Here is a 17,907-nt window from a genome sequence, read left to right as displayed (position 1 = left end):
TATATACATATATATATATATATATATATATATATATATATATATATATATATATATATATACTGGTGGGCACATACCGCGCATAGGCGGTAGTCACTGGTGATAACCGGTAATAGCCGGTATGTCCTCGGTATGCCCAGCGACTGACCTCAATACCTCCAGTACCAAGTTTCAGTCATGGTATCTCCTTTTTGTTGATAGTTTTACCACAATTCGTTCATCTGTTCCTTTATCTATTTGTATCATATTCGTCTGGTAATCTATTCACTCGTTTGTTTGCATATCTACTTAACTGTTATTCCGAGCCTTGTCTCAAAATGGTCCACAAGGTCTGAATTTTGGACTTGCGATGAAGTCCACTACAGTTCGCCTCTAGGCCTCTAGAACTTGCTCAGAGTGCCTTATGGTCGCTTGCAGTGTCCTCCATTCTTATGTTCCTATAGGTATGACCGCAGTGTTAACTTGTCCAGGTGCGTTCCTGTGCCACAAACCACCTGTCGCCCAGCATGCCAAGATGACAGGGGAACCATCTGCACCCAGCTGATTCTTTTGTTTACGGCCAAAACTGCGCAAAGAAGGTGCGCAGTAGCTTGACTTTCGCCTTGACCGGCGCCAGGCAATCAACTTTTCTTCCTCCCTCAGTCTCTCCATTTTCCTACTCCTACCCCTTCCTTCCTTCCTCGCTCTGCGTTCTCCTCTTCCTTCTCCCCCTTCCTCACTCTATCCTCTTTCTTACTTCTGCCCTTCCTTCCTTTCTTCCTCTACGTTCTCCTATTCCTTCTCCCTCTTCCTCTCCTCTTTACCGTCCTAATCATGAATCCACATCTCTCCCCTAGTCTGCCTTCCTTCCCCTTCCCCTCCACGCTCTCCTCCTTCTCTTATCCTCTCTTTTTCTTCCCACTCCCTCTCCTCTCTCCCTCTCTCGTTCTCCTTCACTTCTCCCTTGACCTTCTGATGGAATGAGGAACTCATGAATTCACCCATTATTATTATTATTATAATTATCATCATTATTACCACCATTGTCATTATTATTGTTATTATCATTACTACTTTCTCACTGGTAATAAAATCGGTAAAGTTTTCTCGACGATTATAATTTAAACTTTATTTTTCTGGATGTTATCCGGCAGAAAATGGGAACCTTAGAAAGTTCTAACAACCAGAACGTTGCACCACTAAAGGTTTATCACACTGGGCTATTTTTCCTCCAACCTCCAATTAATCAGCGGTACCGTCCACCTCCAGATTTTTTTCCGCCTTGAAATGATAAATTACAGCAAATTATTTTGTTTTCCTAACAAAAATATATACTGTAGAACGTCATTTGTTATGCTGGAGGAAACTATTTCCATCCAGTATGTCCAATTCCTCCCCGGAAGCTGCGGGCTGCAAATCTGCTCCAACAGTCGGAGGAAAAATAGTCCAGTGTGATAACGCTTTAATGGAGCCTCTGCCACCTTACCATACAATTCTATTCAGATAGGTGGAGTAGTTTTTTTTTTGTTTTTTTTTAAGGCTATCGACTCATAAGGTGGTCATTAAGCCTGGTTTGAATTTGTGCAGTCTCGACGTTGAAGTAGGAGTAGCTGGTTACTTAACGCTGTATATAATAAAAAAGAAATTTTGAAGTCACTGGTGTACAACTCAACACTACGCCCACTTAATGCTCTGTCTCAAGGAGCTCTGCCTAAACATGATACTCTTATAAGACCGTTACATGGATCAGTGACACAAATCTAGCTGCAAATCTAGATGAATTCAATTACTGAAGCAAAATAGAATGTTTAGAAATAAAATATGGATAATATATATCAGTAAGTCCCTTTGCAAATACAACATTAACTTGGCCAGCATATCTCGTACTTCATTAAGGTCTAAGCCAGGGGTGGGCAACCTTTCTAAGTGTGGGTGCCAAAATCAGTCAAATCTTTGATTCAAAATTTTCGCTCTTGCCAAATTATTAGAGGCCTACACACGAGTGTGGGCCCCCTCCCTCCCTTGAACTCACGGAGCCCCAATCCATCGCCCAACACAGCGTGCGGTCACCAATGGTCATACAGAATAAGTTGAAGGATTTATTAGTTTTTGTTTCAAGGTGAGTTCTGGATTTCGCGTGCCGGAAAAAAAAGTAGTGTGCCATGATTTGGCACGCGTGCCAAGGGTTGCCCACCCTGGCCTAGGGCTTCTTATCCTCTGAGGTTACAGACAAAGAACTGTTAGCCTTGCCAAAACTAGTTTCCACTTTGTATCACTAGAAGGTAGAATTTTATTAACCTCATCGGCTATACTCATGAAAATTAACGGTAGATATATAAACCAGTACACCAGATAAAATCAGGTAAGATTTCATTGCTTTATTGGCAAAAGGAGCTCGTCAAGGCTGAATTGTGTGAAGAAAGAAATCGCCTTGAAGACTTGGTGCAAAGGTGAGCCTTGCCGTCCTGTTTACATAAAAAAAAAACATAAGAATGAAGGAGACTGTAAGAGACCATAAGGCCTACACTAGGCCGTTCCATGCCCGTTACCACCTGCAATTCCCATCCATAAAGTTATCTCATTTCATCTCCAAACAACCGATATTTTCAGCGCTCACTACATGGTTACTAAGTCTATTCCATTCGTTAACCAATCTGTTGGTAAACCAGTTCTTGCCTATTTCCTTATTAAACCAGAACCTGTCAATTTTTCTTAGCACAAAACCGTTGGATTGCGACACAAATGGAGTTTCCTCCTCTCCAAACAAATTGCATAACCAGATGGGTAGCCTTCACCCGAAGTGTTCAGCGAGAATTAACATATTCCCACTTTTTTATTTTACAATATCAAAGACTACGTATATTCACCGCTTCGCGTGCGATAAGTCAGTTCACCAACAGAGTGGTTAACGAATGGAATAGACTTGCTAACCATGTAGTGAGCGCTGAAACTACTAGTCGTTTTAAGAGATGAGATAATCTTATGGATGGGGATGATAGGTGGTAAGGAACATAGAACTGCCTAGTGTAGGCCCTATGGTCTTTTGCAGCCTTCTCCATTCTTATATTTTTATGTCAGTCATACTCTCACTCACTCACAATCATCATAGGAAGCTTCAGGTTGGATACTAATATTCCAAACACTTTAGTGACACCCCTACGGACCAGATTCACGCAGTACCTTTTACTGACACCCCTACAGACCAGTCACGCAGCACCTTTGTGGTTGGTGACTAACGCCAACTGATCGCATAACTTCCATTATCTCTACTTTCTGATCCATTTCCCATATATCTCCTTTACCACCCCATGATTCAGCTTCCCCCCCCTCCAAATATTCTATGGTGGGGGTCAAGAATACCGCCGCTGTGTTCCCTGCGTGTCGCAAAGAGCGAGGGGACTAGGGATTCTTCACTTTGAACCGGCTATCCCTCGTATATGAGGGAATAAGATCTTTGTACATGTATGTATTTAGGACACATGATGAGCTTAGGGTAACAGGGCCTGATTTTCCCTTGAAATACAATTTTGTCCCCAATAGCCAGCGCTTCTATCCTTGGAGGCATTATAACATACAAGAGGCGGAGAGATGGAGGAGAGATTTGAGAAGGGTATCAGCAGAGCGGAGGATTAGTAGATGAAAAATGTCATCTTTTTATGTTATATATATATATATATATATATATATATATGTATATGTATATATATATGTATATGTATATATATATGTATATATATATATGTATATGTATATATATATATGTATATATATAAATATATATATATATATATACTTTTTTTTTTTTTTTTTTTTTTTTTTTTTTTTTTTTTTTTTTTTTTTTTTTTTTTTTTTTTTTTTTTTTTTTTTTTTTTTTTTTTTTTTTTTTTTTTTTTTTTTTTTTTTTTTTTTTTAGAATAGCCTCCAATCATAAAAGATTAGCGAGTGACTGGTGCGTGCTTTTGGATGTCATCCAAGTCCCCTAAATACTGACTGCATAAAAGATGCAGCCAGTGCCTTATACGGGGCACGTACACAAACACAAACTAGTATATCCGGTTTCTATAGGTCGCTACAGGTTTTCAGTACCACCGTCTCCCCGTTTTCTTTACGGTACCAAACGGTATCGGTGCTGTTCCTACGACATTTAAGTGAAAAATTATAATGAAATTAATAATGATAATAATAATGATAACATTAACAATAATAATAATAATAAAAATAATGATAATAGTAATAACAATAATAATGATAATGATAATAACAATAATAATGATAATGATAGTAATAATAATAACAGAAATAATATTATTTATAATAATAATATTATTGATAAAACAGCATAATCACTGTTTATGTTTACCATACGAAGACAGGCTTAATTCATACTCATTGGATAGATGAAGAATGCAAGGCGATCTAATAGAGGTATTCAAATGGGCCAAGGGCTTTAACAAGGCTAATGCAGACAAGGTCATCCTATTAAGACGGTAGGGCAGGACTTGTAGTAGTGGATTTAAGTTGGACAAATTTAAGTTTAAGAAGGAAATAGGCAAGAACTGGTTTACCAACAGAGTGGTTAACGAGTGGAATAGACTCAGTCATCATGTAGTGAGCGCTGAAATATTCGGTTGCAGAGAAGAAAACTTGATGGATAGGGATGGTAGGTGGTAAGGCACATGGAAATGCCTAGTGTGGGCCTTAGGGCCTCTTGTAGTCTCCCATTCTTATGTTCTAATGTGCGATCGCGCCGACATAATTATATTGTTGTGCGGATGTTTGTCGGCCTCGGGCTTACGCGCGCCCAACCACACGTCCTTGTCCTCGTTACCACAGTCAAGAAGGTCACGTTTTCGGTCGTGTTTGTTCGTCTGATGTTAGCAACTTTGCGTGAAATCTTATGGGCGGATTTGAGTGAAATTTTGAGGAAAGGTGGAGTATGGCCCATGCAAACAATCCATATATTTCGGTGGTCATCCTGGCATGGGACCTTTCTATATTAAAGTTGAAATACTTCGACAATATTGGCAAATTACAATCACAAGATTGACTGGGTAGAGGTTTGCGCTCTCCGAGTAGTTTTAGTTACTGAATACTTAAGGAGCGAATGGAATTTATCATTCGTACATACACTAATATCTATGGGGAATATCCCTGTTCGCCATCAGGGACGTGGCAGTTAGCAGTGGGTCCTGCGACTGTGTGTGTGAGCTGCTCTTTGATCTTCCTTACAAAACCTGTTCGATATGGGTGACACTGCAGAGATTTCGTCTCTATTGACATAGCTTTTGTAATCATTAAGATTCTCAAGCCTATCCACCACGTCAAGGTGTCAATTCTCGGATTCAATCCCCCTTAAAGGTGGGTAGCTGAATCAAAGCATATTACTTTGACTCTTCGTGGGATAGGAATACGAAAAGAGAGGGTCATTTAAGTCCTCAGGACAGTAACAGTATAAGATTTATGTTGTCGATATCTTATACGGAGGAGGGGTGAAAGAGGAGGATAGAAGAACGGAAAGCAGGATGCAGAGGAGACGGAAGATAAAGTGCAGGAGAAGAAAGAGGAGGAGGAAGAAAAGGAAGAGGAGGAGGAGGAGAAGGGGAAGGAGGATAAGTAGGAAAAGGAAGAGAAAGAGGATAGAAGAAAGAGGAAGAGGAGAAAGAGGATGAAAAGGAGGAGGAAGAGCGGAAGAAGGATAAGGAGAAAGAGGAGGTGGATAATGAGGAGAAAGCTCCGGAAAAAGAGGATAAGGAGGAAGAGATAGAGGACGACAAATAGGAAGAGAAAGAGGAGGAGAAAGAAGAGAAGAAAGAGAAGTAGAAAGAGGTGGAGGAGGAGGAGGAGAAGAGAGAGGAGGAGGAAAAGGAGGAGAAAGAGGAGAAACAACAGGAGAAAGATGAGGAGAAAGAGAAAGAGGGGAAGAAGCATAAGGAGTAGGAGAAAGAGGAGGGGAGAGAGGAGTAAGAGAAAGAGGATGAGGAGAAAGCGGAGAAAGAAGAGGAGAAGCCGAAAAACGACAACAAGACACAGAGAAGACAAACTGTCGAAGTCAAGACGAAACTGTGAACGGCGAGGTCGAAGAGGAACCGAGCAAGGACGGAAGAGCGCCTGTCCTCGGCCCTCTACGCCCATCTAGGGCAGCGAGCGCCCCAAGCAAGGCCGGGGCGCCGCAGCGTCGCGCCCTATCTAGCCCCGTAATCGCCCAAGTTTGGCTCGATTCTTGCCGCGAGGAAAGAAAGGTCTCCGGCTGGGAGTAGTCGACGGGCCGATGTCCCTCGAGGGCCTCCTGCCGTGTGTTTATGGGCCGGCTTGGGCCAAGGAAGCTGGTGAGCCTCCGCCCTAAAGGTCAACCGGACTCTTGGAGTCAACACAATTGGTGCGCGCAACATCAGTGTAAACGTAAAGGCGTGATCACACTGGGCTATTTTTCCCTCCGACTGTTGGAGCAGATTTGCAGCCCGCAGCTTTCGGAATGAAATCTGATATGCTGGAGGAAAATAATTTTTCCTCAGTATATCAAATTATATTCTATTTAAATTGTTAATATAACGATAGTTTGCCACTGTTATTTACGGCGGGAAAAGTTCTATGATTATCAAACTGGGCTATTTTTCCTTCCACATCCAACCTCCATTTCAATAACTAGAATATGACTTCGCTTGCAGAAATTTAGACTTCCCAAGAACATTTCAACAGTATGTCTAACATTCGTATAAGTTTACAATATCTTAGTTCACCATTCAGCTTAGCTGTATATCACGGAGAGGTAATTTGATATTTGTAGATTTAAAGAATAAAATATTGTAACTAAAATCCTTTTTACTCAAACGAACGGTCGGCGCTGGTGAAGGCCGTGGAAGCCCAGTGTGATAACAACTCTACTTATTCTAAATGTCCTGATACCTTATAGACGGACTCTTTATGCACAACCACGCCCGTTTTAGAGTCTGCCAACAGGGGTCTACTTGGGTCGGTACTCAGTAATAATTTAAGTGGCAACTCACTTTGTTTACTTCTTCACTTGCATTTTTTTCTAAGCATACAGTTATGTACATGCTTCCCTGCGTTGCAAGTCAGCACTGTTAAACCAGAGATAATATACCACTAAACACACACACAGAAAGAGATAATGAGAGAGAGAAAGAGAGAGAAGGGGGGGGGGAGATTTGTCCGCAAAATGGGCACAGCTCTCACTTACCTGTATCTGTGTGAGAGTGTTTGTGAAGAAGGATTGTGGCGTTCCCTCCAGAATGGCCGAAAGAGCTCCTTGGACGATGGTGTTGCTTCCGATTACCCTCTGGCTTAGAGAGGTGAGACCTTTTCGAACCTGAGATTCGAAGTGGAAGAGAAGAAATGAATGAAATCACTGGATCCCGTGACCACAGTCTAACTAGGTTTAATCTCTTTTGATAGAAATGTAAGCTTGCGCCAGGGACATTTCAAATGTGATCAATTGTTTACCGAACTGGTGATAGAAATGTTTCCGCCAGATTAAGCCATATTTAGTCAGGTCAAAGCGAGGGAGGTAAGGTCATGCCCCCCCACCTCCCCCATCTTCTGTGCAGTCTCCCCCTTCCCCCCTTGCTATTCCCCCATGCCCATGTTCCTTCCTTACTTTTGTATTTAAACACCCTTGTATTTGTCTTACTTTGTCTGAAGATGTAATATACAAGTTTCTCTTCTCTTGTGGTGATAAAGCAAGATGCAATATATGTTTGCAACATGCAGTGGCTACTTTGTAATACCCGATTCCAGAAAAAATAAATTCGCTGGTCTACGTCAAGTTCCAGCTCATAGAGTTGGAGTTAAATTTTGGTGAAAGACCAATGGAAGAGATGTGGGAAATATTTCAAAACGCATACACATGTTCTTTCACTAATACTACAGGAAGTCGGTGTTCCCGTTGAGCAAGGGAATGGTGTGTGTGTGTGTGTGAGTGTGTGTGTGTGTGTGTGTGTGTGTGTGTGTGTGTGTGTGTGTGTGTGTGTGTGTGTGTGTAAAACCACAGTACTACCCATAGTTCGGACAACATATGAACTCTGAGCTCTCATCCGGAAGGGTGATAGCTCTCGATCACGAGTCCAGCACGTGATCTAAGACCACGGGTGAATCCCTGAAACACGTGTGTGTGTGTGTTTGTGTGTGTGTGTGTGTGTTTGTGTGTGTGTGTGTGTGTGTGTTTGTGAGTGTGTGCGTGTATGTGTGTGTGTAGTCACAGCACTACCCATTAGATAGGATAACATATGAGCTCTGAGGTCTCATCCGGGAGGGTAATAGCTGTCGACCACGAGCCCAGCACGTGATACAAGACCACAGATGCGTCCAACACGAACCTCGGACGCGAAGATGTCGTTTCGGTCGTAGACGACGATCCAGCCCATCCGCCAGCCAGGGACCAAGAACCTTTTGGTCAGACCACCGCAGGACAGAACTGGAACTTCCTCCGTTAGTGACGCCAGCGGGTAGTACTCGTTTCCCTCGAAGACCTGAAGAAAGAGCAAAGCCTTGATCAGAGAAGGCAGAAACTCGGTCGAGATACGACGATGCTGTCGCCGAGATCCCAGTCGAGTTTTCCAGGCTCCCGAAGTCAAGATTCTAGTAACGCTTCCAGGTTCCCAAAGTCGAAAATCCAGTCATTTTTTCCTGGTTCCCAAGGTCTTTGGTTAGGTTAGGGTGGTTTAAGTTAGGCTGGGTTAGGTTAGGTTGGGTTAGGTTAGGCTGGGTTAGCTTAGGTTGGGTTAAGTTTAGCTTAGTTATTTTAGGCTGGGTTAGGTTAGGCCGGGTTAGGTTAGACTGAGTTGGGTTAGGCTGGGTTAGGTTAGGTCGGGTTAGGTTAAGCTGAGTTAAGATAGGTTGGGTTAGGTTTAGCTGAGTTAGTTTATGCTGGGTTAAGTTAGGCCGGGTTAGGTTAGGTTAGGCTGAGTTGGGTTAGGCTGGGTTAGATTTAGCTGAGTTAGTTTATGCTGGGTTAGGTTAGGCCGGGTTAGTTTAGGCTGGGTTAGGTTAGGCCGGGTTAGTTTAGGCTGGGTTGGGTTATGCCGGGTTAGTTTAGGCTGGGTTAGGTTAGGTCGAGTTAGTTTAGGCTGGGTTAGGTTAGGCCGGGTCAGTTTAGGCTGGGTTAAGATGGGCTGGGTTAGGTTAGGCTTGGTTTGATTAGACTAGGTTAGGCTAGGCTGGGTTAAGATGGGCTGGGTTAGGTTACGTATCACCAAATATTGGCTGAGGATTTACATAATCCCTCCATTCCCAGGGCGGTATTGATCAAAGATGGTGTATTATTGACAAAGTATATCAGCGTCTTAAGCCGCGATATTCTGGTATCAATTCACCAAACTCTCACTTATCCAGAAAAAAAAAAACACCTTAGTGACGTCATGTAGCGCCAATGACTTGCAACATCGCGCATGTGTACTGCGCATGTGACTGAACACGGTTGACACATTTCCACATGTAAACACTCCTGACTTCTACCTGGAAACCAAGAGGCAATGAGCCGATTCCAATACTTTCCACACCCAACCCAGTCAGAAGCTGCCCCCCCCCCCTTCCCGACCCCACGACAGGAGGGGGGTTTGGGGGTACCAACAAACCAGTCAACCTTAGCTGTACCCCTGACAACATCTCCGTCGCCATCACGTGTTTGGAACGTGCTTCCACCTCTCCCTCCACTTCTTCCTACTAACCTCACCTGAAATCAAGCATCCTACTTGCCCCACCCACGCGAGCTGTCTCCCCACACTCTTATTCAGTGTTTAGGCGTAACGTGCAGAAATCTTTGTCACTGCATACACACACACACACACACACACACACACACACATATATATATATATATATATATATATATATATATATATATATATATATATATATATATTGCTGAATAACCACAAAGGAAACCGGAAAAGAAGTTAAGTTCCCAAGCGCTTTCGTGATATTTCACATCTTCAGGGGACTACCAAGGAAAAAAGTTACACATGGTATATAACGGGTTTGAAAATAAACTGGGAAAGATACAATACACACAGAGAAAACATAACAAATAAAAAAAAATTATAATTTTGAAAAAATGTGTTTTGATTACAAATGTTATCAATGATAAAGTGATCTAATTTAAAAATTCCATGGCTAATATTATACTTAGAAACTTCAGATTTTTTTTATCAAGCACCTAGTGTTTCAAATGGCTGCATATTATAAGATCCCTTGTAGAGATTGTAAGAAGTATTAACTTGGGTAAACGGGCAATGAACTCTCAACAACGATTAAACAGCACAAATACAGTGTAAAAACAGCACAAGATTCTAATGCGCTGCTTGTCCATATGCGAGATTTTGATCATTGTATTGACTGGTCTAATTCTTCATCCATCATGTCATGTAATTCATTTGCCAAAAGGAACATCATTGAAAGTTGTTTGATAAAAAAATCTGAAGGTTCGTACTTTAATATTAGCCATGAGATTTTTAAATAAGATCACTTTATCATTGATAAAATTTGTAATCACATTAATTTTTTTTCAAAATTATTACTATTTTTTGTATTTATTTGTTACGTTTTCTCTGTGTGTATTAAACTTTTCCAAGTTTATTTTCGAACCCTTTATATACCATGTGTAACTTTTTTTCCTTTGTATTCCCCTGAAGATGTGAAATGTCACGAAAGCGCTTGGGAACTTTAGTTTCTTTTCCGGTTTCCTTTGTGGTTATTCAGCATTTTATTGGATCACGTGGTTTTGTGATCTTTTTGCATATATATATATGTATATATATATATATATATACATATATATATATATATATATATATATATATATATATGCAGTTACTACAGGAGAAAGTAAACTTGAAGTCAGTAGCTACTTACGTGTGTTACATTCGTCTGAGGATGTAATACATGAAAGCAATCACTGTATTCAAGTTTCCTTTCTTGGGCAGTAATGTTGTATATTTTGTTTCACGGAGATATGAAAACCCTGCATATATATATACATATATATGAAATGATATGGCAGATTACGATCTTTGTTTTTATGTATCCAGACTCATCTGGGTAATCTTGGTAAACACCCTCCTAAATGCTAAATTCACACAGGGCATAGGATCTCGGGACACACACACACACACACACGCACACACAGAAACCTACTGACGGTGATACTTACGAAGTGATCGTAGATCTCGTCGGCAATGATGGGCACCTTGTTCTTGGCGGCGACGTCGAGAATGGCCTTGATGTGGTCGCGGGAGAAGACGGAGCCACACGGATTCGACGGATTGTTGATCACGATGGCGGCCGTGTCCTCGTCGATCTGGTCGTTCAGCATGTCGAGGTCGACCTCCCAGTTGCGTTCCGGCTAAAGGAGATGGAGGAGGAGGTGAAGGGGAAGGAAGAGAGGGTACAGAAGAAAATTGACAGAGAGGAGGGTGAGGTATAGGAGAAGATCGACAGAGAGGAGGAGGAGGATAATGCAGAGAAAAAGATCGACAGAGAGGAGGAGAAGATACAGAGGAAGATCGACAGAATGTAGGAGAAGGAGGAGGTACAGAAGAAATTCGACAGGGAGAAGGAGGAGAAAAAGGAGGAGCAGGAGGAGAAGAAGGAGAAGGAGGAGAAGGAGGAGGAGGAAAAGAAGGAGGAGGAGGACAAGGAAACAGTACAGATGGTTATCGATAGAGTGGAGGAGAAGGAGGAAAAGTAGAAAGAAGAGAAGGAGGAGAAGGAGTAGAAGGTACAGAAGGAGATCGGCAGAGAGCGAAAGAAAGAGAGAGTAAAAGACACCGTTAGAACTCTGAATTCAGGAAGGGTATGAGTGTTTGGGGAGTTGTCCTGTGGCCTTGTACATGACAGGTCAGAGAGGGCACCCGGAGGAACTCACCAGAAGGTTGTAGTACTTGGTGTGAATGCCCAGGCCCTCCGCCAGAGTCTTGTAGAGCGGGAAGCCGGGGCGGGGGATCAGGATGTTGCTCCCTGGCGAGCTGAGGGCCGTGATGCTAAGGTCGAGGGCAGAACTGCACCCAGAGCAGAGGATCACATCCTGCAGCGCCGCCGTCAGAAAAGAACATGATTACATATATGCATACTTTTTTTTTTTTTTTTTTTTTTTTTTTAGGTGACGATTCGTTTGGCGTTAATGGCGGAGATCAAATCATCTACCCCTCCATCTATCTACAACAAAACCCATCAACACCCTCACCTCTTTTTGGAGGTGCAGCCCTGAGAGGCTGGGACTTGGTCTCCGAAGCTTTGAATTCACTCCCCCACCCACCACTCCCCAACATCTACTCCCCTCCTTCTAGTACACGGGTAGGGATTTTTTTTTATAGCTAGGGTGTTTGGATATATGCATAATCTGCGGGCCGTGCAAAATTTAGAACTTAAAAGACGGCATATATATATATATATCTCTATATATATATATATATATACATACAATATATATATATAAACATACATATATATGTACATTATATATATATATGTACATATATATATATATATATATATATACAGTATATATATATATATATATATATATGTGTGTGTGTGTGTGTTATTACCATATCAGTTGACACTGTATAACAATGACCTATATAACAATCACCAGCTAATAACCAACGGAAAAAAATACACAAAAGGTCCACAAATCACCGCTCCGGAGAGGAGCCGATAGAAAACGGAAAAATTCATAATTGAATATCTATGGCTCGTTTCACACAATCATATCGACTTTTCGCCGTGTGCCGTCCTCGACACGATGCCGTGGTCTCGAATAACCATGGGTGTCTATGGACACTTTCACACGTGGTCGTGACGTGTGAAAGCGTCCATAGACATCCTTGGTTATTTGTGAGCATGAGGTCGCGTCGTGGACGGGCGTACGGCGAAAAGTCGATCCGTGTGAAACGAGCCTAAGAGAAAACCAGTAAAAAGCGCTACCAAGTGAAAAGGAAAAAAAATAAAAAAATAAATAAAATAAACAAATAAATAATAAATAGATAAATAAATAAAATAAGATCAAATTAAATACAATAAAATAGAAATACGATAGATTCAAATAAAAGGAGGGAAAGACATAATAAATAAATATAAATGAATAAAATAAATAGATAAAATGAAACAAAACTAAAGTATAATAGGTTCAAATAAAGGGACAAAATACAAAAAAAAAAAAAAAAAAAAATGGAGGAAGGGGCATATGGAGGGGGAGGCGGGTGGTGAGGGGGGGAGTGCATGGCAACGACACGTGCAACGCAGTGCGCTCGAGGTAGGCACTGGGGGTGGGGGGGTGGGGAGGGAAAGAAGGAGAGGCAGATGGAGGGAGGGGTGGGGACACACAAAGTCCCCACGTGACTCCAAAGTGTGAGAATGGGCCACAGAGCGAAAATATGAGGAGGAGGAGGAGGAGGAAAAGAGAAGGAGGAAGAGAAGGCAGTGGAGGAGGGGAAAAAGAGGAGAAAGAGGATGAAGAAGTAGAGGAGGACGGGGCGACAGGCGATTTCATTCATTTCCGTGGTACCCCCACGGACCCCCTCCCCATTTCTACAGCGAAAAGGAAACAGCTGTGACCAGCTGCTGTCCGGTGACTTGCCATCTGCGTATGCGTCTGTTCATTCAGATGGCCATCTTCGTTTCTAGCTATTGAGAGGAAAGCAGAGAGGGGAGTTGAGGGGGCCGGGGTAGGGGAGGGGAAGGGAAAAGAGGGGAAGAAAGGGGGATTGATTGTTTGATTTGTTATCTTTGGCGCCGGAACACCAATGTCATTTGGCGCCGAAACAGCATCTCACTTGGCGCCGGTACAAAATGTTTGAGGCAGCAAAGATGGTAGGCTGAAACATTTACATTATGGAGGAAAGGAGATGCGAGTGGATGGAAGTGGAAGAGAAATTGGAACAGAGGAGCCGGCGCGCACTGAAAGGAGGCAACTGGGGAGGAGAAGAGGGGAGGGGAGGGGAGGGGAGGGGAGCAGAGAGAGGGGAGGGGAATGGAGGGAAAAGGGTAGTCAAGAGTCAAAATCCAATGTAAAGATTAAAAAGGAAAACATCAAGATGGGAAGGGGGACGAGAGGATGGGAAGGGAAGGGAAGGTAGGGGAGAGGAGAGGAGAGGAGGGAGAGAGGAGAGGAAGGGAATGTAAGGGAAGTGAAGGGATGGGAAGGGAGAGGAGGGGCAGAGAGGCCTGGTGACCAATGACAGGTACGCCCTTAGGCAAGGCATTGGGAGGTGCCAAGATTTGGATGCCAAAGCTTATGACAGGTGATCAGGCACCAAAGTTGGACTCCCGCGGTCTCTCGCTCCCGCCATGAGGCCTGCGCGCATGACTCTACGGATGCGCCGTGTCCAACTCTCTCTTCCAACACTTTATTACTCTCTCCCTCTCAGTCGCACTCAGTTTCGCTATCATTCTAGGCGTAATTCTTTTTGTGTAGAGTGGTCTTTCTTTACACCTTGTTCTGATTGTATTTTCATGGATTACATTATTTATGTCTTGCTATTGTTCTATTATTTCTCTTTTTCCTCTCTGTTTTCTCCACTCCTCTCTACCTCTTACATACACAATTACGTACGCACATACGAACACACACACGCGCGCGCGCGCGCGCAATTACATTATTCATGTTATCTATCATCTTTTGTCCATTATTTTTCTCTTCCCTTTCTCTTCTCTACCTGTCCCTCCACCTCTCACATGCATACACACACACACACACACACACACACACACACACACACACACACACACACACACACACACACACACACACACAGGTCTCATTGTTGGGACCAGGCCTATTTATGATATACGTAACTGGCGTATGGGCGATGCGGAAATAATGTATTTAAAAAATTCTCCTGCCAAGACGTAGTTATGTCTAAAAATAGGACGTTCATAACAGGAATGCCTGAGTCGCCGGTGACAGACGGATTGTCGTGCCAGAAAATGCAGTATGATGCACTTGGGACGGAGCCAAAAAAAAAAAAAAAAAAAAAAAAAAAAAAAAAATTATATATATATATATATATATATATATATATATATATATATATATGCACACGAGAAATTCGCTAGTAACAGAGACATTAATCTGATAATTCTTATGACAGTCGCATGCAGGATTCGAACCTATATCACCTATATATATAAATCAATAAATCACCTATATATATAAATCAATACATCACCTATATATATATAAATCAATAAATCAATCAAGATAAAATAAGAGAATAAATAAATATAAATATGATAATACCAACGATAATAATAATAGTATTAACAATGATAATATTAATAACAACAATAATAATGATAACAATGATAATAATAAAAATCATGATGATAACAGATATATACCATTATTCTCCCATGTGCAACCACTTTTATATTCATACAAGTTTACTAAATAAATATTAGTGTGCATTTGCCTAGTTGATTCCATGAGTACGTTTGTATGCGCGTGTGCCCTACACGCACGGCCTCTTCACCTTCGTCAACTTGTTCTACCATACCATGTTCCCGTAGCCTCCTGGAGACTGACTCACCACTAAATTAAAATCGCTTCGCATCCACTAACCCCCACTAGCTTTTGGTAATTGGACAAAATTATGAGGTTCTGTGGTCCTTGAGAGGTCCAAGGATCACTGTTTGAGGATCACAGTTCTAAGTATTTACTTGGGAAAAATACATATAACACATATATATATTACCTTCGCCTCCACCTCTGCAGCGGGAAGTGAGCAATGCTTGGCCACAGCTTCCCTCGCCGGCACGAAACCTGTCACCCAAAACCAAAAAAGATCAGTAAATATCAGTCCTCCGTCAGTACCCATGCATGATTTAACTTTGTATTCAAAGGGCCTTTCATCGACGGTAATCAGCTCTTCTAAGCTTGGAGGACAATACTGCGCCAAAGACGTGACGGCATCGAGGTCTTGGTCAAGGAAAGATTGAGGTAAAGTAGCAGAAAGGAGGAAGAGTATAAGCTAATATTGACCAGTATTCTTCTTGGAGTCAAGATGATTCTCCAGCCATAAAACGACACTGCGTGACTCAGCTCCGTAGAGATGTTAAAAAAAAAAGTCTATGATGTAATGAGATTTCGAACGAGAGAGAGTTCTGTCGCATCCTTGTGACGTACGTATGTGGCAATCACTGTAACGTTACACTGTCACGTTCATACAGCAATGATACGGCCGTTACGTTCACGACATGACGTCACTTTTGTGAACACGTGCTCATATGTATACATATGCACACATGTACGCATCTACGAATAATGGGTCTTACATGTATTATATGCATACATACATATACACATGCACACTTATGTACATACGTGCATACATGCATATGTACGTACACACGGCAGGGTTCGTTCTTAATATTTCTTCTGCTTGTCCACGCCGATTATATTCAGATGAAAGTTCTAAATTTGTTAATTGAAGGAACTTGTATAAGATGACACGTGACCTTTTCACAAATTATAAAATACAGTAAACATTTTAATCAGGTACAAAGGAAATAAATGCGTTGAAATAACCGACTGAAGGTGAATGACAGCCTGAATTTCTATGACCGATGCTACGAAAATAATAGAGTAAGATAGATAAAATAAATTAATAAAATAAACACATCATTTTCATAAACAAGGGGGTGATCTCTGAATTTTCACTGTCCGTTCTTTTAAATTCTTCCTTAAATATTCCCCTTTGCCGCGTCTGTGCAATATTGTCCCCAACGAGTAACGCTGATTATTGTCGACGATATTGTCCCCAGTCAGTGTTTATCCCTCCTCAAAAGTGAAAGTGACCACAATCTATCAAAGATTTCAATTTTGTATTTATTTTTATTTTGTTTATATTCATCTCTATTCGTTTTATCTATTTTTCTTTTGTTTTACTATTTTTCTATATGTGCTCAAGAGTAACCATGGGAGTCATGATGTGCCGAAAACAGCATAATATAACCGTCAGTGATGTTCGAACCTCAATTCCTAACTCAATTCATTGGCTGTGGGGATGATAGATGAAATGTTCCCAAAAGGAAAGACCATAACAATATATATTACATACATACATATATATGTTGAGACAATGTGGCAAGTTGAATAGGGTGTTTAAAAAAAAGAAAAGGTCTAGTTCCGAGTTTATTCCTGACCGATTTCGTTGTTTTGCCCATAAGTCAAGGCCAACACTAGTCAGAAATAAACTCGGAACTAGACCCGTGTCTTCACTTTCTACTCTATTCACACACACACACACATATATATATATATATATATATATATATATATATATACATATAGATATGCACATATATATACACACGCACACACACACACATATATATATATATATATATATATATATATATATATATATATACATATAGATATGCACATATATATATACACATATCTATATTCATATATATAAATGCATTTGTATATATACATGTATATTATGTATGTATGCACATGCTGAGACATACTGACAGGTTGACGTGAATTGGAATAGGAAAGCATATCTACGAAAGAAGTCAGGAACTATCTCAGACTCTGACCCTTGTGTCTCCTACTCCCGTATATGTATACTACGCTTCCTTACCTGTGCTCGGGGCATACCCATTGTACTTCCCGCTTCTGATGGAATCAACGACCGCCTCTGTGATCTCCTCGGCAGGCACCAAGTTCCCAAAGACGGTAGGATCACCTGAGAGAAGAACAAGAAGAAGAAGGAACCAATAATTAACACACATTCCATGATTAACCCAAAGGACGATAGCAACATCCTAACAAGGTACTAATGATCCGGGGTATCATATGGGTGATCTGGACTTCGAAAGGGAGTTGGGGCGAGGAGAAAGGAGAGAGATGGGAGGAGGGAGATGATGGAAGTTGGACCCAAAATTTGATCTTGTTTCTAGATT

The 17,907-nt window shown here is 41.5% G+C and overlaps 1 protein-coding gene across 1 annotated transcript in view; it reads right to left on the bottom strand.

Annotated features, from left to right (window-relative positions):
• LOC143038013 (tyrosine aminotransferase-like) overlaps positions 1–17,907 on the bottom strand; it is a 32,986-nt gene that overhangs the window by 4,780 nt on the left and 10,299 nt on the right. The window contains exons 2-7 of the mRNA XM_076206845.1: positions 17,586–17,690; positions 15,687–15,754; positions 11,858–12,016; positions 11,144–11,335; positions 8,313–8,465; positions 7,178–7,306 (exon numbers count right to left, since the gene is read on the bottom strand). Of these exons, the coding sequence (XP_076062960.1) occupies positions 7,178–7,306; positions 8,313–8,465; positions 11,144–11,335; positions 11,858–12,016; positions 15,687–15,754; positions 17,586–17,690 (806 nt within the window). The remainder of the gene's footprint in view (positions 1–7,177; positions 7,307–8,312; positions 8,466–11,143; positions 11,336–11,857; positions 12,017–15,686; positions 15,755–17,585; positions 17,691–17,907) is intronic.

Source organism: Oratosquilla oratoria, chromosome 23 (assembly GCF_046742065.1).
Source record: "Oratosquilla oratoria isolate Oo_2021 chromosome 23, ASM4674206v1, whole genome shotgun sequence".
In the NCBI taxonomy this organism is placed as follows: Eukaryota; Metazoa; Arthropoda; class Malacostraca; order Stomatopoda; family Squillidae; genus Oratosquilla; species Oratosquilla oratoria.
The sequence above is the reverse complement of the archived record's forward strand: the minus strand, read 5'-3'. Positions and strand labels throughout refer to the sequence as shown.